Source organism: Pteropus medius, unplaced genomic scaffold, assembly GCF_902729225.1.
Source record: "Pteropus medius unplaced genomic scaffold, Ma_sr-lr_union100, whole genome shotgun sequence".
NCBI lineage: Eukaryota > Metazoa > Chordata > Mammalia > Chiroptera > Pteropodidae > Pteropus > Pteropus medius.
The window spans coordinates 6,450,712-6,477,695 of record NW_024354499.1 but is presented as its reverse complement, the minus strand read 5'-3'; the positions used below and the strand labels follow the sequence as shown (position 1 = coordinate 6,477,695).

General features: G+C 44.1%; 1 protein-coding gene across 1 annotated transcript in view; it reads right to left on the bottom strand.

The window, feature by feature from the left end:
* Positions 1 to 11,176: 11,176 nt before the first annotated feature.
* HK2 (hexokinase 2) overlaps positions 11,177 to 26,984 on the bottom strand; it is a 60,170-nt gene continuing 44,362 nt past the window's right edge. Inside the window, exons 9-18 of the mRNA XM_039852819.1 lie at positions 26,300 to 26,533; positions 24,701 to 25,005; positions 22,829 to 22,980; positions 22,453 to 22,572; positions 19,081 to 19,176; positions 18,549 to 18,648; positions 18,268 to 18,451; positions 16,761 to 16,916; positions 15,318 to 15,551; positions 11,177 to 13,531 (exon numbers count right to left, since the gene is read on the bottom strand). Of these exons, the coding sequence (XP_039708753.1) occupies positions 13,387 to 13,531; positions 15,318 to 15,551; positions 16,761 to 16,916; positions 18,268 to 18,451; positions 18,549 to 18,648; positions 19,081 to 19,176; positions 22,453 to 22,572; positions 22,829 to 22,980; positions 24,701 to 25,005; positions 26,300 to 26,533 (1,726 nt within the window). The 3' untranslated portion in view covers positions 11,177 to 13,386. The remainder of the gene's footprint in view (positions 13,532 to 15,317; positions 15,552 to 16,760; positions 16,917 to 18,267; positions 18,452 to 18,548; positions 18,649 to 19,080; positions 19,177 to 22,452; positions 22,573 to 22,828; positions 22,981 to 24,700; positions 25,006 to 26,299; positions 26,534 to 26,984) is intronic.

Here is a 26,984-nt window from a genome sequence, read left to right as displayed (position 1 = left end):
CCTCTGGAGTGTTCAAACCTTTTTAGCAGCTTCTCCCTTCTCTCCCTTTCTTGTCCCCTCCTCTTTTGAAGTAGTGTTTATAAAGCAGGAAATGAAGGAAACACACGATTTTAAAGTGTTCCGCTTCGTTGAGAGAACCTATATTAAAAATATCCATCCAGTGTCTAAGACTGGAGAAGCCTCCAGTCTTTAAGGTGAATCAGAGACCTGCAAGAGGAGTTTGAGGGAGTAGGGGGTGAGGTGGGAATCAGGACGCAACGGTGGGATGGTTCTTGCGAGGAGCTAGGGCAGTTCCCACACGTAGCCACATGAGGCCGCCCCTGAGGCAGAGCTGCTGACAGCACTGGGATGGGCATTTTCTAAATGGTGCTGCCTTCAGTGGCGCCATCTCAGCAGGGTCTGGGCCAGCATCTTGTGCCAGGTGAGGCAGATACCTACGCAGGGGCCGCAGCAGGCAGGCAGGCACCCGGGGCTCTCCAAAAGAAACTCAAAGGAACCACAATGCACCGAAGACTGGAGTCCCTTTCTCAGGTGCCTCAGGACTGTGCCAGGGAAAGAGGGTAAGAGCATCCCAATAATACCCAGTATTGCCCATCTCATCCTCTTGGTGAAGGAGGGCTTAGAGCTAATTTCAATACTGTGACATTTCCTGCATCCAAGTGTTGTGAAGCAAATCCATACTTGCTTCATGCATAATGTATACAAACTGAATAATACACGTGCCCAAACACCGTTTTCCCGATATTTTCACTCTATGAAGCATGGGGAAATGGCCTTAAGGACACATCTGAGGCTTAGAAATGTGTAGAAATCTGCCAAAGAAAAGGTCACTTGGTCCTGCCTGGATAGAACATGGAGCTGGTCCCCTGGAGCTAGTCCACTAGAGCAGTTCTGGCGCCCCAAGGTGAAGACATTGCTGGCACGACTGTGCAAATGGGAAATGGAAGCTCCAGAGCCCACTAGTATGGCCTCCCCAGTCCCCAGGGTCAGTGGGTAGCCACAGATGGTTCTGGCATTTCCCACTGCTTTATTAAGAAGGAAAACATTTAATAAAGCAGAGAGCACAAGTTTGTCCCTCAGCGGGCCCAAAGTCCCAGCACTGCCAAGGGCACTGATTCCTGTTCGTTTCAACATTCCAACTGGTGCCATTCCTGTGTGCTTTCCCTGGAAATGAGCTCACAGCCTGGAGAACAAATAGCATGATGGGAAAGAAACGTTTATTGCTAAATGAAAGAAGGGAAAAGGCCACCCCATCTCCTGATAATGCAGTGAGGAAGGCCTAATCTCCCTTCCCCTCTCCCTCCCAACCACCACCACCCCGTGAGTGGGATCGAGCATTCCCTCCAGGGCCAGCTGTGCAAGGTTTCCTGCCATGCTGGCACCTGACCCTAGACCATGGTCCACGTTCCCAGAATTTTCAGGTAACTACGCCAGCAGCAGATGGAGTTTACAAATAAACAACAGAACTTAAATGTTCAAGTTGGACAGAAGCTTAAATCTCCTCATTCTACAAGTAGGACGGCAGGCCAAGAAGGGTGAGTGTGTCACCAGCATGATCTACAGTGGTAAATGTCACCCTTTGTCCATACCAGTGCTTTTACCCACCAGAGCAGTGGGTGCTACATGATGTCAATATCAAGAACATTTGGAAACATAGAAAAGCAAAAACAATTGCTGTCCAAGAAGAAAATAAAGGCCACCTGTGATTCCACCATCAAGAAACTCAGAAATAACTCTTTTAATGCTGTGGAATATACCCACAGTCACTGTGCCTGTGTGCTTGTCTTTCCCTCTCTTTTTAATTCTATGCCCAGCACCAGGTAATACAGAGTTTTAAGACACATCTAGAAAGGTTATAGCATTGCCACAAAGGATGACCTGATAAATTCCAAAAATTCGATATCAAATAGACTGTGTTCTCAGATCTTAATACCAAAAAAAATTAGAAATGAATAACAAAAGAATCATTTACAAAGACATATTACTGGAAGCTAAATAAGAAAATATTAAATTTTAAAAGGTTAAAAAAAGAAAACATACCAAATTACTAATTACTTAGAAGTCCAATACAATGGCAATGTATTAAAACTTGTGGGACTTAAACAGGAGATATAGGGAAATTTATAACTTCCCATACAAACTAAACAGTTCACTTAAGAAGTTGGAATAGGAGACACAAGAATTATACAGTTTTCTCTTAACTGATCTATATATTCAATATAATCCCAACCATTATTGAAGTCTTTTCTTTTTCTTGGAAGTGTTGGCAAGGTGATTCTAAAATTCATATGCTAAGGCTAAGTTCTTAAAACAGCCAAAGCAATATATTTTTTTTAACTTTGATTTTATTTTCATGAGTAGTCAATTTAGAACAATATTACTCTATGTGTACAGTTTTCCTGTTTGTCATGCTTATGTAGGTTTTTTTTTCATTTATTTTTTTGGTTAGACATCTTTATTTTTCATAAAACAATTCCCCATTTGCTCTCTTCCTCCCCTGGCCCTCCACTTAGCCATCATATTAATGCTAACTGCATTCCCTGTGCTGTGCTCCCCATCTTTGTGCCCAACTATCAACTACTAATTTGCACTTCTTTGATCCTTCACCCCATTCTCCCAGTCCCCCAACCCCCTTCCCCTCTGTCTGTCACCAAATTGTCCACTATATTTGTGAGTCTATTTTTGATTAGTTTGTTCTTTTTTGTTCCTTAGATTCCACATATAAGTGAAATCATATGGTATTTATCTTTTCCTGACTTATTTCACTCAGTATAATAACCTCTAGGTCCATCCATGTCATTGCAAATGGTAGGATTTCATTTTTTTTTTAATGGCTGAGTAATATTCCATTGTATATATGAACCATTGTATATTCTTTATCTAATCGTCTGTTGATGGGCATTTAGGTTGCTTCCATATCTTGGCTATTATAAATTGTGTTGCCATGAATATTGGAGTGCATAGATCTTTATGAATTATTGTTTTGGTTTTCTTTGGATAAATACCTAGAAGTGCAATTGCTGGGTCAAAAGGTATATCCATTTTTAATTTTTTGAGAAACCTCCATACTGTTTTCCATAGCGGCTGTACCAATTTGCAATCCCACCAACACTGTATGAGGGTTCCCTTTTCTCCGCATCCTCGCCAACACTTGTTTTTCGATTTGTTGATGATAGCCATTCTGACAGGTGTGAGGTGATATCTCATTGTGGTTTTAATTTGCATTTCTCTGATAATTAGCGACCTTGAGCATCTTTTCATGTCTGTTAGCTATCTGTATTTCCTCTTTGGAGAAGTATCTGTTCAGATCTTCTGCCCATTTTTTAATTGGATTGTTTGTTTTTTTGCTGTTGAGTTGTTCTTTATAAATTTTGGATATTAACCCCTTATCAGATGTGTCATTCGCGAATATCTTCTCCCAAACAATCAGTTGTCTTTTTGTTTTGTTGATGGTTTCCTTTGCTGTACAAAAACTTTTTAGTTTGATGTAGTCCCATTTGTTTATTTTTTTCTTTTGTTTCCCTTGCCTGAGGAGACATATCTGAAAAGAAATTCCTGTTAGTAATATCAAAGAGTTTACTGCCTATGTTTTCTAAAAGTTTTATGGTTTCGGGTCTTACATTTAAGTCTTTAATCCATTTTGAGTCTATTCTTGTATATGGTATAAGAAGATGGTCCGACTTTTTTTTTTACATGTATCTGTCCAATTTTCCCAACACCATTTATTGAAGAGACTGTCTTTACTCCATTGTATATTCTTACCTCCTTTGTCATATATTAAGTGAGCGTATGCAAAGCAATATTTTAAAAGAAGTACAAAGTTAGAGGAAGTACTACCTTATTTCAAGGTTTATTTCAAGATCCAGTATAGTAATCCAGGGAGTGTTATTGGCATAAAAATAGACAAATATATTAATAGAACGGAATAGAGATTCCAGTATTTAACGTATACAAAACTGTTTTTTGACAAAGTTGCATTTCAATGGAAAAAGGATAGCCTTTCAATAAATGATTTTAAACAAGTAACTCTATGTAAGAGAAAATGGACTTTGACCTTTATCTCACATCATATACAAAAATTTATTAGTTCCATTAACAAAACCATTCTTGCCTTGTTCCAATGTGTCCAGCATAGTGCCTTGCCCAGGATAGATATGTAATAATATTTCCTCAATCCTGAATAAATAAATATTCTAATTTGAGAAAATGTGCCTGGTATCTTGAGAATTTCTTTTGTCTTGTTTGTATGTTTTGCTTGTGTTTACCTAAGATCCATAGGCGCACCTTTCTCTAGACTTGAAAAGCCCAAGGGGAACCAGAAGTTCAGTCATTCTTTTGAACCTATAGCCACGCATTCAAAAAAATTGGTTTAAAATGTGATAATGTGATGTATGATGAGAAACTTAAAAAAAAACAACCATTATTTTTAAAAAAAGTTGGACTAAGAGGGGGAAAAGCGAATTCAAGAAACAAGAAGGCAAAAATAAAAGGCAAAAACCAGTGAAATAGAAGGGGAAAAAAAGAAACAAAAAAATTATCAAAACTCATAAACTAATCATCTTTGAAAAGACTAATGACATTTTGGCAAGAATAATCAAGATAAGTGGTGAGAAAGAAATTACAAATTGAAATATGCAAATACGCAATGAAAAGGGAGTTGGGGAGACAAGCATGGACACAACAAAAATGAAAGAACAATGCAGTAACCTCTTTGAAGTAGTCTTGCCAAAACTATCAAATCTACAGCTGCTCATCTGCTTTGGAGTTGAGTCGAGAACAATGTACTAAGAGATATAGTTTGTCCCAGCAATATAGAAAGATTTACAAGAGAATGCATCAATGTTATTCATCACGGTAAAGACTAAAGGAGAAAAACCACGTACCTCTTTCAATAGATGCAGAAAAGCATTTAATGTACTGCAACATCTATTTATTTAAGATTTTATAATTTAAAATCTTACCGTACTAGGAGTAGAAAAAAGAAGTGCTTTAAATTGGTACCCAAAAACCTACCTCAAGCATTTTTTTAACAGAAAAAAATGTAGACACATTCCTTTTAAGTTCAGGAACAAGACAATAATGTACTGTCACTGCTATTACAGTACTGGAGATCCTAATCAATATGGTAAGAAAAGAAAAAAAAAGGTTTTAGAAATTTGAAGGGAAAGATAAAACTGCCATTATTTATAAAAGTATGATCATCTACATAGAAAAATCGACAGAATAAAGGACCTACCACAAATAATAATAAAACTGAGCAAGGTTATCAGACATAAGATCAACTTACACAAATTTCTACTATTTCTCTACAGCAGTGGTTCACTACTAGGAGCGATTTTGCCTCTCAGGTAGGATCAATAAATTGAACAAATAAAATTTAAAAGGACACTCGGTTAAATTTAAATTTCAGATAAACGATAAATAATTATTTAGTAAAACATATCCCACGCAATATTTGGGACAAAATACTGGGTGTTGGTATTTCATGTGGCAACCCCAACCCCAGAGGACATTTGGCAATGTCTGTAAGGGGTGCCACTGGAATCTGCTGGGTGGGAGCCAGGGATACAGCTAACATCCTACAACGTACGGTACAGCCCTCACAGCAAAGGATTATCCCACTCCAAATGTTAATAGCACCATGGCTGAGAAATCCTCCAATAATCAACCAAAAAAATATAATAAAAATCAAGGACCATGCACAGCAAGTATAAACTGTCTGAGGAGTTTAGCAACGTTTAGCAAAGAATTCATAAAACCTCCATAGAGAAAACTTTGAAACTCTAAGAAAAGGCAGAAAAAAAAAAATGTATGAATACACAGAGAGTCATTCTCTACTCTTGTAAACACACTAATGGTCAATTCTACCCTCCAAATCAGTAAAATCATTGCAACTCTAATTAAAATTTAAGCTGATATTTTTTTTCAGAGATTTGATAAATTTACTCTAAAATTTACAAGGGAAAAATAAAAGACCATGAATAGCACAGACGAATTTGAAAAAGAAAAGAGGGGAGATGCCCTGCTAAATATTAAGGCACGCTAGAAAGTTCCAGTAATAGAAACAATCTGTTTCAAAAATAAGCGAAAGAAATGAATGGGGCAGAAAAGAGAACTCAGAAGCAGACCAGGCCCTTGTGAACTTTTGTTTTTGTTTCCCCCGACCCCAGCTTTATTGAAATATAATAAACAATTAATTGCTAATATTTACATTGCACAATTCAATGAGTTTTTAAAATTATAGTTAGCATACAATAATATATTAGTTTCAATTGTACAGCATAGTGATTGGATATCTATATAACTTACAAGTGGTCACCCCACTAAATCTAGTACCCCTCTTTCCCCTTACATTTTTACAACATTATTGACTATTCTATGCTACATTTTATATTTCCATGACTATTTTGTAACTATCCATTTGTACTTCTTAATCTCTTTGCCCTTTTTCATCGTCCTCCCATCTAGTAACCCTGAAAATATTCTCTGTATCTATGAGTTTCCGTTTTTGTTGTTATTTATTTTGTTCTTTAGATTCCACGTGTACATGAAATCATGTGATATGTCTTTATCTGACTTATTTCATTCAGCACAATACCCTCTAGTTCATCAAGGCGATATCTTTTTCCATCCCCCTCCTTTTAGTCTATGTGTGTCTTTTAATCTGAAGTGAGTCTCTTGTAGGCAGCATATGTAGGGGTCTTGTTTTCTTATGCATTCAGCTTCCCTATCTTTTGGTTGGAGCACTTAATTCTTTCACATTTGATGTACTTGTTAATAGATATGTAGTTATTACCATTTTTACTCATGTTTTTGATACATGATTTTTCTTCTTAAAGAAGTCCCTCCAACATTTCCTGTACTAGTAGCTTGGTATTAATGAATTCCTTTAGCTTATTTTTTTCTGGGAAGCTCTTTATCTGTCCTTCGAGTCTAAATGATAGCTTACTGGATAAAGCATTCTTGGTTGTAGACCCTGAGTTTTCATCACTTTGAATATTTTGTGCCAAGCTCTTCTGTCCTGCAAAGTTCCTTTTGAGAAATCAGCTGCCAGTCTTATGGGACCCCTCTTTAGATAACTAACTGCTTTTCTCTTGCTGCTTTCAAGACTCTCTCTTTGTATTTAACCTTTGGCATTTTAATTATGCTATGTCTTGGTATGGACCTCTTTGGGCTCATCTTTTTTGGGACTTTCTGAGCTTCCTAGGGTTGTATGTCTATTTTCTTCACCAAGTTAGGAAAGTTTTCCATCATCATTTCTCCAAATAGATTTCAACTTCTTGTTCTCCCTCTTCAGGTACCCCTATGACATGGATGTTGTTACCTTTAATTTTGTTCCATAGGCTCCTTAAATTATTATTATATCCTTAGTCTTTTTTCTTGCCATTTTGAGTGGGTATTCTTGGCTTCATCTTCTATATTGGTTGATTCCCTCTAATATACTCTTCATCTCAGATAATGTATTCTTTATTTCTTACTGGTTCCCTTTTCCAATTTCCATTTCCATTTTTTGTTTTTTTATTTCTTTGTTAAAGTTCTCACTGAATTCATCTACACTTCCCTTAAGTTCATTGAGCATCTTTATAACCAGTGTTTTGAACTCTGCATCTGTTAGATTGCTTGACTCCATTATATCTGGATCTCTGTTCTGTTCTCTCATATGGTTTCTGCTTCTTCGTCTTCCCATTTTGGCTGCCTTTCCGTGTCTGTTTCTATGTTCTCAGCAAAGCTCCTAAGTCTCCCAGTCTTATTAGTGCAGTTTTATGAAGTGGGTGTCCAGTGGCACAGTCCTGAGAGGGGTTCAGCTGCAGGCCAAGTTTAGCCTCAGCCTGTGCCCCTCCAGGGTCACCTGTTAAGATTCAGCAAGCAATCCACAGGTGCTGTGCTTATAGTTGCCTTAAGAAGCCACACCAGAAACTAAGGTCAGCTGCCACCAGTGTGAGTCTTGGCGCTGCTCATCAAGTGGCACAGGTATCGCTGCGGATACAACTGGATATGGCTTGGGTAGAGCCATGAGTTGGGGGAGGCGGAGCTTCAGGGAATCCTCTGGGCGGAGAGACCTCTGCTATCCAGTTTGATGACATCTCAGCTATGGTGGCACTGGGTCTGTTCATTGGGAGGGGGAGGGCTCAACAGAGAGACAATGGATGCCTCTAGCACTTCTACCCAGGAGAAAGTCGGGGCCAGGCTCCAATGACTCAGAGTAACCCTATAAGTCCCTGGTGCCCTGGTCCCAGCAGCCCACCCAGAGCTGGTGCTCAGATCAAGCGAGCCCTTTACTGGGAAAGCCCGATCGAAGATAGAGCCCCTTTAAAAGAAACATCTGTCCAGCCAGCTACAGCTGCTGCAGCCTCCGTCCCACTCGGCCGCTCTGGACGGGTAGCCTTGTATCTTCGCCCCCTCCTACCTCCTACCATTGCATGGTGATAATCTCTCCCTAGTTGTAGGGCTTCTGTTCATCTAGACCCCAGGTGACTCTGCTTGCTGTTTGTTCCATGTTTCCGACACAACTTTGATGTGGTCACAAGAGGAGATGAACAAAGCTTCTATAATCTACAGCATTTTTCCAGGCCCTTGTGAACTTAATGCTATAGTTCAGAAAAGCTGTCACAAATCAGTAGGCAAAGGCAGACCAACTCACTAATGACATGGAAAAAAAAAATTGGACTCTACCTGATATTACACAGAAAGATGAACTCCCTAAGGGTTTACATTAACCCTTTAAAGTACAAAGAAAAAATGTAAACAAAATTAATAGAAGACAGTGTTGGTGGGCTAAGGGTGAGAAAGTTCAAAAGTACAAACCACAAAGCAAAAGGGATTGGTGAATTTGATTACAAAAGAAAGGATTCCTAGTTAACAAAGGATGATGTGGACAAAATTAACAGATAGGGAGAAGATACATGCCATATGTAAAGCCATCAAGGGACAGATGTCTACATTAGACAAGGGACTCTAATAATGGAAATCAACAAGGAAAGAGAAAGAACCTTGGTTGAAAAATCAGCAAAGAATATAAACAGGTAATTAACTGAAAAAAAAAATCCTATAATTAAAAGGCCTTTAAGAAATATATAAAGAGATGCTCAAACTTGTAGTCATTAGAGAAATTAAAGCAGCCACGCAATGCAATCTCACTTTATACTCAGCACATTAGTGGAAATAAAAAAGCTGGATAATGCCAAGCATTGCTCAAGATTCACTGCTGGGGGAAATGGGGGATTGGGGCAGCCTTTTAGAAAAGTAATCTGGCAGGAGGGGGAGAGTTCGGATTAAGTAAATGCCCAACCTATGATCCAGCTCTCCTGTCCCCGGGTACTTGCTCAGAGAGATTATCTCAAAGATGATTAAGGGGACATGTGCAAAGATGCTTGTTGCCAGGATGTTTGTGTAGCCAAAGCTAAGTCAATCCACCTGTCCATCACTGGGAGCATGGATGGAAAACAGAGTGCATGCATGCAAGGAGATATTATGCAGTAACGGCAAGTAATGAGTTGGATGTGCATAGAGCAGCATCTATGAGTCTTTAAAAGCATGATGCTTTAAATAAAAAAAAAAGACTTTTAGCCACTAGTATTTTGCAAACTAAAAAACTTTCACACAAAACAATATATGCCTCACAAAGACAAATAAATTGCATATCACACAGTAAGTACATGATTGCAGGCCATGAGTGGAGAAATGGGAAAGAATGAGGATAAATGACAATAAGAAAATTTAAAAGCAATAAAGTTTCTTTCAGACTAGAAAATGCCCCAAACTGGGGAAGAGCATGAGCAGTTTAGCCTTTTGCACCTCCAGCCCAGACTTAAAAAAAGAAAAAAAAAAAAAAAAAGCTGAATGGGCTTGGCAGAAGCTGGAAAAGCTATTTCCAAGCTGCAAGCAACTTGGGTGCAGACTGTCCAGTTTGTTTGAAGGAAATGGATTTCTCCAGTGCTGAGGGACCCCATGGAGGAGGTGGGAGTTGGGCAGGGAGGCAGCCCCAGGAAACCCATGAGCACAGGTAGCTCAACAGCCTTGAGGGTCTCCAAGCAGGAGCCCAGTTTAAGTTCTACACCATGAAAGTCCCCTTCGGAGCATCTGTCCAGTATTATAACCTGTGAAGCATTAAGGGTCTACATCCACCCTGGAGCCCCAGGAGAAATAGGAAAGCAGCTCTACCCTAAAGCTCTGCAGTGGGGCAGCAGTGACCTAGGGAGGGGAGGTGCTACCAAAATTGCCCTGAGCAGCCTCTGGCTGAAGCTGGCAGGCCAAACAGAACCAGGTGCTCCAGAGCCCCTCCGGGGTTCCCAACTCCTGGGGGGTGGGTGGGAATCTGAGGGGCAGCTGCTGAGGAGTGAGGCTGAGGCCATGGCCATATAGGTGGAGGTCTCATTCATGCCCACAGTTCAGCGAGGCAGCGGGGGCATGCACGGAAATACGTTATACCTCATCCTGTGTAATAATTTAAACAAAAAAGGGACCATAATATACTGTTCTGCAACATATTTTTGGCATGAAGCAGCATGCTGTCAACATTTTCTGTGATACCAAATATTCTTCTATTACAATATCATGGTTTTATACAGTACATGCCAATTACTTATCGGTCAGCCGCAGGCCCCATTCTTTCCTGCTCCGAGTCACAAGCACTACATTTTCCAGGCTCCCTTTGCCACCTGGCTTCCTGCTAGTTTCAGCCAATGGGATACACTGCAGAAAACTAGAAGGCAGGAGAAGCCAGGGTATTTCTAACCACTCCCCTCCCTGCTCTGTGGTTCCAGCTAGGGCACCCCCTACCCAGCTTTAAGACTCTGAAGAATTTAGGAAAGACTATTCCATGGTCCCGAACACCGATATCTGGAAGATTACCATCTCGGACCAATCCTGAAGCTAAGAATGCAGAACTGATTCTTCTCAAGAACGTGCTTTTCTTACTACAAAAACTCTCAACTTTTCTTTTTCTTGAGCACACTCTGGGTATTACCTGGTAGTGTTTTCTGAATTGCAATTCACTTAAGGTCCTTGAATAAAACTGTCACTTGATGAAACCTCCCGGTTCATTTATGCTCAGTTTACCCCTGTTGAGCACATACAGTCAAAATCACAACGCCCATAAATTATTCATACTGGCCAAGTACCAATATGCCCAAAAGATGACTGCACTCTTGTAAATGCTCATGAATCACACATGGAATATTTTGGAAAATGTTAAAATTTATTAATAATAGTTAACATCACATAGTTAATTCAACTAGTTCTCTATTGTACATAACGACATCTTCACAGACTGAGTATTTGAGGATTTAAGATGATCCGCCATTCAGCACACCCCAGTCCTAGATGGAGATTCACTGTATTTACATCAGGCAAAGCAGCATCAGCAAGGAACTGTCACCTAATTGCAGGAACATGAATGTTCAAAATGCACTTACCAGTGTTCCTTTTTGGAAACCAACACATCTCTTTCATAGCCACACACACAGTAGTACCCTTTAAAAAAATGTGCAATTTCATAGATGGAACCTAACTGTCAAGTTTAAAAGTTAAAATTCATCACTATTTCTTGGACATCCTTTAGTTATACACAAATCTAGACACTGTTCTCAGTACAAGTTTGATTGGGTGCTATTGATTCATTTCTTTCCATCTTTCTGTTTTGATCCTTGTATCCTACTCAATAGTGTTACAAGGCCATTCCTTCTTTAAAACTTAGTATTCAGGTTTAATGTGTGTGGGTGTCATACTTTAAGGCAGAAGTGGGCTTAATAGTTCGGAATTAACTGCACTCCTGAAAAGTAGGATATGGAAGGTTTTACGCCACTCCTTCCCCAACTTCTCCCATTGGCCCCTGCCCCCAGCAGTTTGAAATAAACACTGTGTCTAAAAACAGCTCAGCCTCGAGAAGCCTTCCACAAGCTTCTTGCAAAACATTTACAAAACCAAGTTTGCTAGGAGGACACTTATCCCCAAAATCGCTGTCCCTGAGGTTTCGTTCCTTTGATTGTTTCATTGTTTTGGTTTGCTATCAACAGTCAGACATGATTTTTTAAAACGGTTTTTTTGGTGTCTTCCTCTATCTTGTTAAAGAGCTTTAAAATTCTACAGACTGTATTAAGAATGAAGATTTCTAAGCAATGAGTCTGAAATGATTCCCGTTTCCTTTGGTTAACATCCCACGCTATATTTTCTCAGGAAAGTCTCTACAGAGAGCAGCCAGTGGCTGTGGCTCCTCCAATCCATAGGCCCAGGCTCCTTCACTCTGTCCCCTGCTTTCCAAGTTTCTGAGTCTGCAGAGAAAGGAGGAGCCGTTGGGAAAGTGCTTAGCCATTCACTCACCCCAAAGAGGCTTTCCCTTCTCTTCCCGCAGGCGAATGAGGTATTTCTAGGAACTGATTAGTATCTTCGCCTTTCATCCTTTAACTACGCGGATCTACTAATGAGGCCAGGTCTGAGGAGACCCTGTGTATCTATATACATGACAAATTAACACATAAATACATTACATACAACCGATCATTACATACGGAGTCCAGAGGAAGGAGCGGATGTATTTCGTGAACTAAATAAACTTCAAGCATAAATTAAAATGAAAATACAGTGTTTACACTTCTGCAGGAAAATTTTTTTAAATGGTGCGAAAAGCTCCCCTATCCTCCCTTAAAAGTCCATTGCTCATGGATGACTCATGAACTCCCGAGGAGATGTGACAACAAGCTCACTTGTCAGACACGTCAACCCGTGGCTTTGGTTCTGCTTGCTCAGACTCAGGATGCTTTGATTCCAGGAACAGCAACTGCTGTAATCCTCCAGGGCACTGTCTACAGATGAGGTTGAAGAGGAGGGCCTGCCACATGGCTATACATGGATTTTCCCCGCTTCCCGCCCCTCCTCCTCCCCCACGTGCTGCCTGTGTGAGAATCAGGCTGAGGTTCATGGAGACCTCCCAGGTCTCTGAGAAGAGAAACAGTATCAACCTCCGTGCTGCAGATGCTCTCCACCTAGAAATGTCATGTTCAGGGTCCACTGTGAAGCAGCCAGGGTTCAAGGTGAAGCAACCCTATCTTTTTGTTAGTGTCTCCATCCTGTAGGATTACGCAGCAACATGGAATTTGGCCAGGGGGGTTATTAAAGGTTAAAATTCGCTTAAAGTTTTAAGATAATCAAGGGGAATGGCTGTGATGAGCATGAACAAATCCTTACTTCAAATTGTATTTATCTCTGGAGGATCAAGGGTTGGGCACCAAACTCTACGGTGAAGATACACAGAGACAAAACACAGTCCAATAGGGTCCTCTCTGCCAAAGTAGAGCCGAGGGATCCGTCTCTGACACAGGGGATGGTATCTTATAATTTAAAGCAAGGAAGAAGGGGAACCAAAGGAAGTCTCTTTCGATTTCAGGAACTCTATCGCTGTCCAGCCTCACGGATGCGACAGGCCACAGCAGTGATGAGAGCCGCCCCCTTCCCACTGCCGTCCTCTGAAGCCAGGAAGGACACATCGCATTTCGGAGCCAGGTCCTTCACTGTCTCATGCATGACTTTGGCAAAGCTGGAAAAGTTGGGAGGCAGACACAGAAAAAAACACCTTAGTCACAATTGATTTGTGTCCTCAGAGATGAGACCCTATGAAGTGAAGCTGGAAACCCAAGAATAATTAAGATGAAGAAAACAATGACAGCTACCATGTATTAGAAACACTTATTATGTGTACTGAGTATCAGAAAACTGAGGGTGGAGAGGCTAGCGACACTCCCAAATTCTACGTCACAGTGGGCAAGCGGGAGGCTAAGATTCAAATGTCTGAGACACTGGCAAGTTGTGCTCTTAAAATAGATCAATGAAAGAGGTTCAACAGTCAGTGTCTTCCAGAAGCGCATAACCTGTAAACTCTGGAGGGAAGGACCAAGTCCCACTCATGTGACATTCTATTTTCCAGGAGTATTGACTCACATCAGACCCAATCTAATCCAAAATGTCACTAAAGACAAAAGGAGCAGGCTCAGGAGTTGCTGTTGGGACCTTGAAAGGATCTGCTTTTCCCATCTGTTTAGCCAGACAGAAGTTCGTAACACCAAGCCCCAGTGCTGGTGGCTCAGCTCTATTCCCCTCCCAACCCTCATCCGTGACGGAAGCGCCGATTTTCACAGTGACGTCCACAAAAGAGACTTGGAACTTCTCAAGGGCCACTCTTTTCACTAACTGTGTAGACTCTGGGAATGCCTCTCAATCCCTTGAAGCAATCACGGTGAGAGCAGATAACAATTCAAGCGATGAGTCTCTCCATCCTCACTCTATTCCACCAACTGCCCAGGCCAGGGGCTCAGCTCTATTCTTCTAACTTCTAGCCAAAAAGCTTCCAAGGGAGAGGGGCTGACATTGAAATAATTTATTCGGAACACAGGCAAATGTGTAAAGAAGGAAAAAGAGAAATGGTGATGAGAGGAGAGAAAGAAGAGTGATGGAGAAAGACAGAGAAAAGAGTAAAAATAAAAGGGAATTCAGTACTTCCATACTGGGAGCGGGATGTGGTAGGAAACTTTTTCTTTAAAAGGCCAGACAGTAGATATACTTTCAGCTTTGTGGGCCACAGGGTCTATTGTGACTGCTCTGCTATTGTAGCTGAAAGCAGCCATGGACAATACATAAACAAGTGGGCATGGCTGCATCCTAATAAAACTTTATTTACAAAAACAGCCATGACTGCAGTCTGCCAGTTCCAGGTCTAGGCTGTAGATAAAAATCTTGCTCCAGAGTTTCAGCATCCCTTTATCAGAATGTTCACAGAAGCACTACTTGTGTAATAGTCAAAATCTAGAAGTAACCCAGTATCCATTAGCAGTAGAATAAACTATAATATATGCATTGAAAGATACATTATACAGCCCTGAAAATTAATGAACTACAAATGCATACTTCGATATGGATGCATCTCAAAACCAAAAATGCCATGTAGGAAAAGGCAGTCATGAAAGCAGAAGTGCCATCTGATTCCTGTGGCAGGTTTAAAACTAAGTGAAACTAATCAATGTAGAGGCCGACACAGATACATGTGGAAAAATGAAAGCAAGGGACTGAGTCACCACAGCACTTACCCCAGGCAGGGGGAGTGAAGGGTGCAACTGCGGCGAGGCTCAGAGGGGACTTCCAGGCCAGGCGGGGTAACACAGGCCGCCTTCTGGTTCTTAATTTTTAATCTATAATATATGCATTATGTATACTCTTTGGAATGCCTGATTATTTGCATTAAAGTGAAAACAGAGAGAAGAGAAAGTAAGTAAAGAACTGGGAGATGGAAGAAGAAAGAGGGACAGAGAGGGTGGAGGTCAGGTACTCACTGAGGATGCAGCTTATAGAGGGTCCCATCCACGCCCACTGTCACTTTGAGAGTGTCCAGTCCACGGTTCTCTCGTATTTTGTCCACCACAGCAGCCAGGCCTGCACCACAGAGCTGGGCTGCCCGCCGCGCCACCACCGTGCACACCTCCTTGACAATGATGCTGTCGTCACAGGTGCTCTCGAGCCCTAAGTGGCGCAGGATGGCACGAACTTGTAGCAGGGCCAGGCAGTCACTGGAGGAGGAGACAGCAAGTGGTCAGTCACGTGCCAAGTGGGGGTCCATCACTCCAGAGGCCCGGCCATCCAGAAGCTGAGCATAAAGGCCACTGCCCTGCACGGTGGCTCCTGTTCTTGAACTCAGTTTGGGAACCAGTGCCATCCCAGTGGACCACAGACTCAGCATCTGAGTGTGACAGGAACCTGAAGAAATAGCTCCCTATTCCAGTTTGCCCAGATGAGGTAGGGCATTGCTACTATAACACTGATACTCAAAACAAAAGGAAGTTCACTGTCTAAGTATTCCACTCATTTGGAAATAATAAAGACAAGATCATGCTCGTATGTGGCCATTTTCAGTTGCAAAGCTCCTTCATGTCCCCTCTGTCATTGCTGTGCACGGGTCAGCAGGACAAGCATTGCCAGCCACCAGCAGATAAATCCCTGTTCTATTTCTACTCCCCCACCCTGGGTGGGCCAAAATCTACTTGTGCACTATTTATGAAACAAACGTAAATAACATTGTAGGAAGAAAATAAACCCTATTACATAAAGGGAACTACTTGAGAACCCTGGAATCATCATCTTGCACACGTAAACAGACATGTAGAATGTGTCTTTTTTGTACATTAGTGCAGAGAGCTTAGGGCCCCACCCTTGTCAGTTCCTATTCTTCTATACGCCTGAGAGTAAAGACACAGCATTAATTTTTAAAGGGCTCTGAAATTCACTATTCTAATTTGGAGCAGACTTTTCTGCCATTAGATGGGAGTGGGGAGGCTTTGCTTTAACGAGCCGCCACACGGCATGTTTCTGCACTGCCTGAAAAGCCACCTTCGCTCAGTCTCGGTTGCCTTACTGCAACCAGCACTTAACCCCCCAGCCAAGCATAAGTGCTTTAGTAAGTTATCTCCCTTTGTGAATTCCGATTTGCATCTTATGAGCAGGGATCTTTCTAACTTCAATATTTGTTCTAAAACCCAATAACATTACTTTGCATGGACTCATGCCAGATTAGCATGTTTCATGAGAATGTTATATTTTCCCTTAAAATGCCAATTGTCCGTAAAGTACTTGAAATACACACTGTAGATACAAATGTGTCAGCTACTAAACTGACCTTACATAAGCCATGCCCTGACTTTACTTGCACTGTGGAAATCCTTCAGCTTGTCTGTCCATTAGGAGGACATGGTCCCACCCTACTCCAAGCCCTAAATTCTCACCTCTCAATCTGAGACAGGAACTTGGTTTCAAAGATTCCTCTGGTCTTGAGCCGCTCTGAGATGCGGCCACGGAAGAGCAGCCCACGCTTGGTGAAATCGATAAGGATATTACGGACAATCTCGCCCAAGTACATGCCACTGATCATTTTCTCAAACCTGTAATGTGAGTAACGTTCATGGAGGTTAAGCAGGAAGGCTGAGCAGGATGTGCTAAGATACAGTGGACCACCTCAGTCACCCCCAACACATTCGAAAGTAGAGGGCATGCAGAGTCCTCTTGGTGGGAAAGAAAATGATTCACTAAGATTCCTGCTATTGAGCACACTGACCCACAGCCTTTGGTGAAGCTGGATATAGTGCCCGAGGCCCACAGGGTTCCTTGGAATTGCCACATCCTCTGGGCTCATTTCCCTTCCAAGGCTTATTCCCGACTCCTCAAGAAGGAATACACACGCCCAAACACCACCACACTTCCAGGAGAAAGGTAGGACATGGAGCCTTAATCCTTAATCCCACTAGGCATTTAGCATGCTTTCTCTTCAAACCAATCATCATCACTTAAGTAACTAGTGCCAGCTGGAGACCCTCCGTCCTGGTCTCTAAAACTGAACTTGACTACTCAGTGACTCGAAGGTCTTTTGGTCGTGCATAGCGCCTTACAAAAGTCGAGGTCCCCGGTTTCAACCAAGACCCCATCATCACTCCATCTTGTCTTACTCCAACCTGTGTAACCTCATTAATGTTGCCTGTGACCTCTACACTAGACAAATGTTTTGCAAAGTATAATCTGCAGAACTATGGCCCCTGCGTAATCTAGTTAGGAAACACGGCAATGTCTTCATAGTAGGAAGTATGTTGGATCCTATACTGTTATCTCTTGGCCCAGATTCCCCCACACCACACTAGGGGCTTTGTGATGCTGGGGCTGGCCCCTCGTCCAGTCCTGACAACAGAGGGCTCTACGTATTGGATGGAAGGAGGAAGAGGAAGAGATATGCCCCTGTTTGCTTCCTGTCACTGTCTGCCTCACCCAGCAATGCTTCAGCTCCTTCACCCTGGTGTCAGCAGGTGGTTCAACTGTCATTTGCTTTTCTCATCGTCCCACACCTAAGTCTCAATGCTCTCTCTCCTGCCTGTTCTCAGTCTTCGGGGTGGGAGGTGTTTCTTACATGAACTAACTCTGTGTTCCTCAGTGTCCCCTTTGTGTCTTTTCACCCTTCTAACACTCGTGTGACCAGTTTCCTTTATGAAATTCTCTTTGCAACACAACTGTTGTGATTTTATTCCCAACTGGACTTTGAAAGTGTCGCAGTCCAGAAGGGGGAAAGGGATCTCGCTCAGAACTTTCCAGACATATTGGACAAGAAACTCTTTCCAAAGAAATCCTTTCTATTAACATCTCAAGAGGAAGAATGTCCTGGGTTTTGCTGTTCTAGAGGAGTTGATCATTCATCACCGTCAGTTCTGGGATACACATCCCAGGGACCACACACAGTTGGGTACCTACCTCTGTTTGCCAAAGTTGAGGGACAGCTCATCCACAGCCACATCAAATTCCGTGCGGAGGTCCTCTAGGCATCCATTGTCCCCAAAGGCCCCCCACTCCATGTTGACACACATCCGCCCCTCGTCCCCTTCCACCAGCTCCACATTCCTCATCTCCTCCATGTAGCAGGCGTTGCAGCCCGTGCCTGGCAATCACAGAGATGTCAGAGCCTCCCTCAGCATCGTCTTCCACCCGCCCAGAGCCATGCATCCACTCGTGGAAAGGCCAGCCTAGGTCCTTACCGATGATGAGGCCGACTTCACAGTGAGGGTCTTCATAGCCACAGGTCATCATAGTCCCAACTGTGTCATTCACCACGGCTACCACATCCAGGTCGAACTCCTGAGAGGGCAAACACAGATCTCCAGTCCACAAAGAACCACAATGTTCTCCCTTCAGACACTTGCAAGGGAGATTTATATGTAACTAAAACATACACGACATGGCTCGCTCTCTTTTTATTCAGGTCTCTGCTCAAATGTCATTTAAATGCTATTTAAAAGAGTGCTCCTTCCCCAGCCCACTCACTTTGTCCTCACTCAACTTCATTTTCTTCATAGCTCTACAGAACCGATAGTAGCTTATGCGTTTGCTTACAATACAAGAGTCTGTTGTGGTCATTTCTGAATCCCCAGTGCCAAGAGCAGGGCTTGACATTCAAGAATTGCTGAAGGACTAAGTTAATTCTCTGCCTAACCATTTCAACTGCTCTCAGCATTCCCCCACTTTCTGAACACACAGATCATTTCAGGCCTCATGCTGTGTCTCTCCCACCTCTCGCCGGTGGATGGCTTCCTTCAGCAGGGTGACCACATCCTCACCCTCACAGCCAGATGCCTTGAAGCCTTTAGTCCACTTGAGGAGGATGCTCTGAAAATTACACAGGAGCAGGGTTGAGGGTATCAGAAATGGGCTGCTGAATCACTCCTGGGCCCCGGCTACGCTTCCAGTTCTCAGCCTCAGAGGTTATATAGATTCCCTTTAATAACCAATCAGCTCACTCACGAGTGATTCTAAACTGATTTCACTTGCTGGGACTTATTGAGTGTGTACAACGTACCAGGTACTAGGCTCAGCACATCTCACGTGTCACATCATTTAATCCTCACAGCAACTTTGTGAAATATCTTTCTAATAAAGAAATATCTTTCATTAGCATGACCATTTTACAGGTAACTTGGGCTCTGGAGTAACTTGCTCAAGGCCTGCAGCTTGGAGGAGAGGAGCAGGACTCACCTTCCGACTCCCAATGAATAGACCACAAGCAACACACAGCTGTCCCTTGCCAGGGAACTGATTTCTACACGCTAGTTCCCTTCACGAGGAAACGCAGTTTGCCCTGTCCCCATCCTATATTTACATCAGAGAGGTCAGTATGTGTCTCTTCATTTTCAAGCTCCAGTACACAGTGAACAAGTGCCTTGCCCATAGTTAGGGTGGTGTCTAGGCATCACCACCATACCCGTGAGGGAAGCACTCCCAGGGGCCCCCTTATCTTTAATGAGGCCCTCCACAGCACGTCATGGCATCCTCTAGGAGCAGAAACATGGTGGCGGCATACGTGGGAGAAATGATCAAAAAGGGAAAAGCGTTTGGTTCCTTGGCTCCTTCTTTGCTGTGACAGCCCATCAAAAAACAAGTGTGAAGGACACCCCGGCCCCCTTCCCAAGAGGTCAAAATCCACAAACGGGCTGTGGGCTCATTATGCGCCCACTCGCATGGTTCCTCCAGGTCCTGTTGGGTTATTCAACCCCATCAGCTTGGCATTTCATGGCCCAGAACTTTGGCATCACGTGACAACCTGAATGTGTCACACTGTGTTCAGATCCTGGGAGAGTCAGAAAAACAAAGTACAATCTGACAGTGTCCTGGTTTACACACCTACATCCAAACACCTGCATGCTTATCTCCACCCAACTTTCTTGTCTGCAAATTAGCTTCACCTCTCTGACAAAATTTTGTATTTTGGCACTTCTAAGTTTACAAAATGTTCAAATAACCAAATAACATTATTTCAGCTAGTCCTTAATAAGACAAGCAAAGGCCCCAATAGCTGGGGAGACTTGCTCAAGGCCACCAGCTAGTCAAGGCAGCTTGAGGCCTCTGGATCTCAGCACCTGCTGATTTTGCCATCAACAGGATCATCTCACCAAAGAAGAACCCGGCTCACAGCAAATAGAACAGATAGAACTTGGCTTTTGCTTTATTTGCTCTTAAGTTTTATAGTTCTAGACCAAACGCATGCTCCTTACAGAAACTTAGAGGATATAGAATAAAATCTAATACGATGACCTGGAATCTTAAATGATTCAGGAAGAAACCGTTAACATGTTTTCAGGCCGCCAAATAAATATATAGATATATACATGTTGGCATGAAAAGTAAGATATTTCCTGTTTAAAAATATTTCAGTAGGAAAAGTCTGAAAGTATATACACTGGAGTGTTACGTTTTCATCTTCCTATTAATCATATATTTTGTACATTTGTATAGCATAGAGATTACATTTTTCTTTAAAAAAATTTTTTTTGGTTGGTATTACCACCAGTATTTTCCCATATCATTGAAATTTCTTCCAAGAAACTAGTCACTGATACAAGGCAGTGAATCACTCATAATTTATTAATGATTTCCCAACCACTGAACAATTACGTTTGTTTCTAATGCCTTTGTTATAATTAATGTTTCATTAACTATCACATAAATATTTATCCACAAGTTTGATAATTTCCTTTGCCAAACTGATGCAAACGTGAAGGCTTTGAAAACCTGAAGCTAAAAAAAAATGACACTGGAAAAAACATGAAACATGAAACAAAGAAATTGGAAAGCTAAAAGCAACATTGGACAAACGTTAACAGGTATCAGGAAACACTGCCTTAAGCAGGATTTTTAAAGCAGAACATCTGAAAATCTTAACTGCCTCAGTGAATTTAACATTTGGAGGGGAGGAGTAGGAGGCATTTACAAAACTCAGCCGAACAATGAGAGGGTTGCTGTTCCAGGAACCCTGTGGGAAATGCAGCCTTTCTTGCGACTGGGCCAAGCTCCCTATCCCTGTGACTGTTCTCACCTACGTGCCCTGCTCCACACTGCAGGCCTGCTTGCCTTTCTTCCCCATCAACTCATTCTTCTGACTTAGATGAGCCAAGGGTCCCTCACACCCTCCACGTATGTGCTCAGAATACCACCACACCGCGTGTCCCCAGGGCTTCCACGTCCTATTGCTGCCATTTCAGACAGCAGCTCTGGCTCTTCTGAGCTTGCTTCATTAGCCCAGTTTGTTTGTAAGCACCTAAAGCAGGAACTCTGCCTTTGGTACCCTGGCAACTCCATCCACAGCATACTGTCCACTTGTACCATGCACATAAGCTTTGAGACAACAGAGATATAGAGCAACAACTGCTGACATAACAGTATTCCACCATCTAATACACCTAGTATTGACCCGGGCCAAACCCGAACATCACCTACTCAGGTCTCCTACACTTCAACATACCTGTATGCCCAGAATATCTGAGAGCACCAGTCTTCCCTGACCTGCTTCATTCACCCAAGAGAATGAAAAGCAAAGGTGAGACTAGAGAAGAGCGAGAGCATCCGAAAGATAGGAGATAAATGCAAATGTCCCGAGCCCAAAACAAGGGCCTTAGGAGCAGGTGAGCATAACCGAGAGCACGGACTCGGGTGTCAGGAAACTGGAATTCAAATCGTGGCTCTAGGACCTGGTCTACGTCTTGCAACCTAAGAAATGGTGGTTTCTGATATGTGGCATCTCTGTAGACCTCATTTTCCTTCCTTCAAAATGGGCGTACAAACACCTACCTTACATGTTGCTGTGAGGGTTAAATGAGATAATGTGCATAGGAAGCCTGGCACAGCACCCGGCATAAAGTTCTTAAAAAACGTTAGTTGTTGGTATTTTGATCAGTGTCATCATTGTCATCAAAAAGATTGTTACAGCCCAGCCAATCCACTTAACCTCCATCAGCTCTGACTCACTCATTCCCATCAACGGGCCCCTCCCAACTGGCCCCTCATGCCCTTCTTTTCATCCTCTGGGCTCAACTTTCTCACCTGCTCTACACTCTGGCTGGTTTAAAGTCAACAAAGCCCATCGGCGAGCCCCCCGGGATGACATGTTACCTCGTCCAGGCTGTTCTGTTTGCACGGGAAGGAGAAGGTGAAGCCCAGTGGCAGAGACACGCCCTTCATGCCCATGTACTCAAGGAAGTCGGCGATGCACTGGACAATGTGGTCGAAGAGCTGCAGAGAGGGGCTGGGTTCTAGGGAGGGGCCTGGCCAGGGCAGGCCGCCCCCGCAGGGCCTGAGCGCAAGCGAGGCTTCCACCCAGGAGCTCCGCAAGGTCAGGTGCAACCCTGAATAAGGCCAGACCGGGGTCCTGCCCACCTAGCCCTCCCCGGGACCACGGGTGAGCAAAGAAAGCACTGTCCTCCCAGGAGAGAAGCGGAGGTCTACTGGGTCCCTTCCCCTCATCCCTAGAGGGGCCGCCCCGCCTCACCTCGTCCCCTGTGCCATGCATGACCTCCTGCGGGATGGTGTAGATCTTGTTATGCATCTCCACTGGCTCGCCGCTTTCCTGCCGCAAGACACGCACCAGCAGGACCCGGAAATTGGTGCCCCCAAGGTCCAAGGCCAGGAAGTCACCTTTCTCTGGAAAATAAACCCGGGAAGATGATGAGTAGGGCATCACCACTTCACCATAGCAGTGAATGACAGGGTCTAAAGCACCTTCCCCTAAAGTGGAGCTCTCTTGGATGCCCCTGGACAACCTCAGGGGTGATGGACTCTGAGCTCCACCTAACAGTAAAAATAATAAGATCCCAGGCCCAGAGACCTGCTGGCTCCTTAGTGGTTCTCAATGAGTTCAAGTGGTGGGGCCACAGATGTCACAACAAGCTCTGCAGAACAAGGGACAGGGTGACACAGTATACTCAAAAATATCTAACCATGTCATTCATGCTAAATCAAAGGCCACCTAGAATAGAGAAGGAGCGGTAGAGTCAAACACTCTCCTGTGTTAGGCAATCACCATGTGCCTCATGCCTCACAGGGTGCTCAGGCAACCCTCAGGCAGCCCAGGGAGGGAGGCACAGCATTCCTCTCTGGTGACCTGGCTGAGCTGGGCTAAGTCATTTGCCCAGGGCCATACAGGAAGAAGGGGGCAGAGCAGGGACCAAGTCCCAGTCTCTATCCATGGAACCAGTACCGATTATACTACACTGGCCGGCTCAATGATCGTTTTCTATGAACTGAAAAAAAAAACTGCACTTTCTTGGGTTGCGAGACCTAGACCAGGGGTCAACAATATTTTTCTATAAAGGACTAGGCAGTAAACATTTTAGGCTTATGAGCCATAGCTTCTGCTACAACCACACAGCTTTGCCATGGTAGTGCAAGGCAGCCATAAACAATACATAGACAAATGGGAATGGCCGTGTACTAATAAAACTTTATTTACAAAAATAGACAGCGGGCCAGATTCAGTATATGGGCCTTAGTGTGTCAACCTCTGACCTAGGGCTTACAAGAACTGGCCCTGTAACCAAAATCCATGGATTCAAATCCCAACTCTGCCATTTTCTAGCTGTGTGAACTTGGGAGGTTTCTTCATGTCTATGCCTCAGTTTTGTGCCAATCATAATGGTTTGTTAATAAAAAAAGTTAACGACAAACTTCCGTTAATAAGTAGACATGAAATGAGCTGATATGTGTTAAATGCTTAGAGAAGTGCTTGACACATAGTAAGCATTCACTAAGTATTTATTTACTATTATCATTGTTTGAATTTTAGCAAAGGAAGAAGCCTTGGTTGAGCCTTGGACCGCCTAGTATAGACGGTCACCGACGTACAATGGTTTGACTTAACGATTTTTTGACTTTGCAGTGGTGTGAAAGCAGTATGCAATCGATAGACTCTGTACTTTGAATTTTGAATTTTGATCTTTCCCTGGGCTAGCGATGTGCAGTACAATACTCTCATGATGCTGGGCAGCGGCAGTGAGCCATAGCTCCCGGTCAGCTACTCAATCGTGAGGGTAAAAGTTGGCACTACAGTGTATTATTCATTGTTAGATGATTTTGCCCAACTGCAGGCTAATGTAAGAGTTCTAAGCATGTTAAAGGTAGACTAGGCTAAGCTGTGATGTTCAGTAGGTTGGGTGTATTAAATGCACTTTCGACCTATTGTATTTTCAACTTACGGTGGGTTTACTGGGATGTAACCCTATTGTAAATTGAGGAGCATCTGTAGTATAATTGGAGAAATATATTCTGGTCCAATCACTCAATGCTAAGGCTAAGGAGTCCTCCCAGTGTCAAGAGCAGGAAAAAGGCCCACCATGGTAAGCTGGGTGGCAGCTGTGCCACGTACCTGTGCCATCAGGGGTGGCACACACGTAGGTGGGCAGCATCTTGACGGAGGCAATGGCGTGAGTCTCCTTGCTCAGACCTCGCTCCATTTCTACCTTCATCCTCCTCTTGACCTCCAGCAACTGCTCACGGCTCAGCTTCAGAGGCTCCAGGGTCTTCTGGCGGGCTCGGTGTTGGTCGGCCAGCCGGTGGGCCACTGCCGTCACCATGGCTGCCCCCTTGCCACTGCCATCCTCAGAGCGGAGGAAGCGGACATCGCAGTCGGGCACCAGGCGCCGCACAGTCTTGTGAAGACGCTTGGCGAAACTGCAGTCACCGAGGTGGGGTAAGAGATGGGTGTCCACAGATAGGGTCAATGGTGGAGTGGTGGCTCACCCCTTCTCAGCCCAAAGACCAGGAGGCACCTGCAGAAGCAGATGCTCCCCCGGACATCTTCTCCCCACTCTTTCCCAAGTTAGGGGCCACTGTACAAATAACTCAGATATTTAACTATGTCCACCCTGGCTGGGTCCAATGCCTGCTGAAAGGAAAGGACACTTCTAAGAAGCCACTATCCCCTGCAGGCAAGTCACACGGACCTCCTCCTCCCACAGGCCATAGCAACTCTACCCAATATATCAGCCTCTTTGCTGGAGCAACCCATTAGGATCCGGCGATTTGTCACCAACTGCTATTCATGTTTCACCACTCATTTCATTAGATGCTGCCAGGGAAAGACCCAAAACAGAAAAAGTAGAAACACTCTTTTGGACTTTGGCCTCTCTTTGGCCACTTTATGCCAAAAATCCCAAAGATGTCTGAACAGCTAAAGACAACAGGCATGTCCAGCAAGAAATTCTCAGCTGGTGTCTGCTTTGAGCCATAGGGCACCACTGCTCCAAGTGTAGTTTGTGAGCCCGCAGCATCACTGGGGGCTGTGAGAGACAAAGGCTCTCAGTCTGAACCCGGACCTTCCAAATCAGAATCAGTCTCTTAGCAAGGTCCTCCAGGTGACTCGTGCACACTTGAAGCACTGGACTAGGAAACCAGGAAACAGTAAGGCTGAGACCTTCAGCATCACCAGTTCAGTCAATGAAGGCCCACTGACCCGGCATGCAGATTAGGTAAACGCAATGGGATAGGGGCCTGCAACAGAGATAGACATCTTCCAGATCCCAATTGGAATTTGCATAATTTGGCACTTATGACCTGAGGAATCAAAACACTGGAGGGCACGGCAGGATCAATTCCAATACCCAGGTCAGCCAAAGAGGCTGGTAACCTGCTGAGCCAAGGTGGCCCCTGGCAGAGGACACAACCCCTGAAGGAACCACAAGAATCACAAGCCTGTCAAAGAAGTTAAAGAAAAACACTAGTTCCTAAACCAGAGGGTGGCAGAAAGAGCCCCCAGTGGCCGGGAGAGCTCTGAGTAGAGCCCACGCCACCCACGGCTGCTGTCTACAGCCTTCAGAAGGCGCCTCCACCACGCCAAGGACAACACCCTCTCAGCTCTACGCTCCCAGCTGGGGACTTTTACACTGCAAAGACTCTCAACTCCACTGGCCCAGAATGCAAAACGGAACTGGAGCCCTATCACTGTGGGCTCAGCACGCTAACTCACTGGGGGTGTTTCTTGTAGACAGAGCCGTCCACCCCGATGGTGGAGCGCAGCCGCTCCTCGCCCTTGTTCTCCTTGATGCGCCGCAGAACGGCTGCCAGGGTGGCTGCGCACAGGTTGGCTGAGCGCGTGGACACAATCTGGCAGATCCGGTGGGTGGCCACGCAGTCCTCCTGTGTCGGGTCCAAGCCCAGCCGCACCAGGATCTCGCGAGCCTTCTGGATGCCATCCTTCTCCCTGGGAAACAGAAAGGCAGCGCGTGGGCGCGTGTCCAATCCCCTGTGACCAGTAGGGAGGGGTTGTGTGGGGCTGAGCAGGAAACCCTTCAGCTCCAGCAGATGCCATCTGCCCTCTTCACTGCTCCGCCCACCAACAGGGGGCGTTGAACAAAGAGGGGAAACACAACCCAAGGCTCCTCTCCCAGACAGATGGATGGGCAGACCGACACACACACACACACACACACACACACACACACACACACACACACACACGTGCCTCTCTTTCCTGACCCGATGAGAAAATCTGATATTTCTTATCACATAATGTATTAAGGACAAGGCCCTGTTCTTGGAGCTTTACACACTGAGCTGTCCATGTGTGAGTCTGTGCTGTTTGCTTGTATCTAGGGGTAGATAGAGGGAACAATGTCCCTGCCACCCGCTACCCGCCACCTCTGACCGTGTAA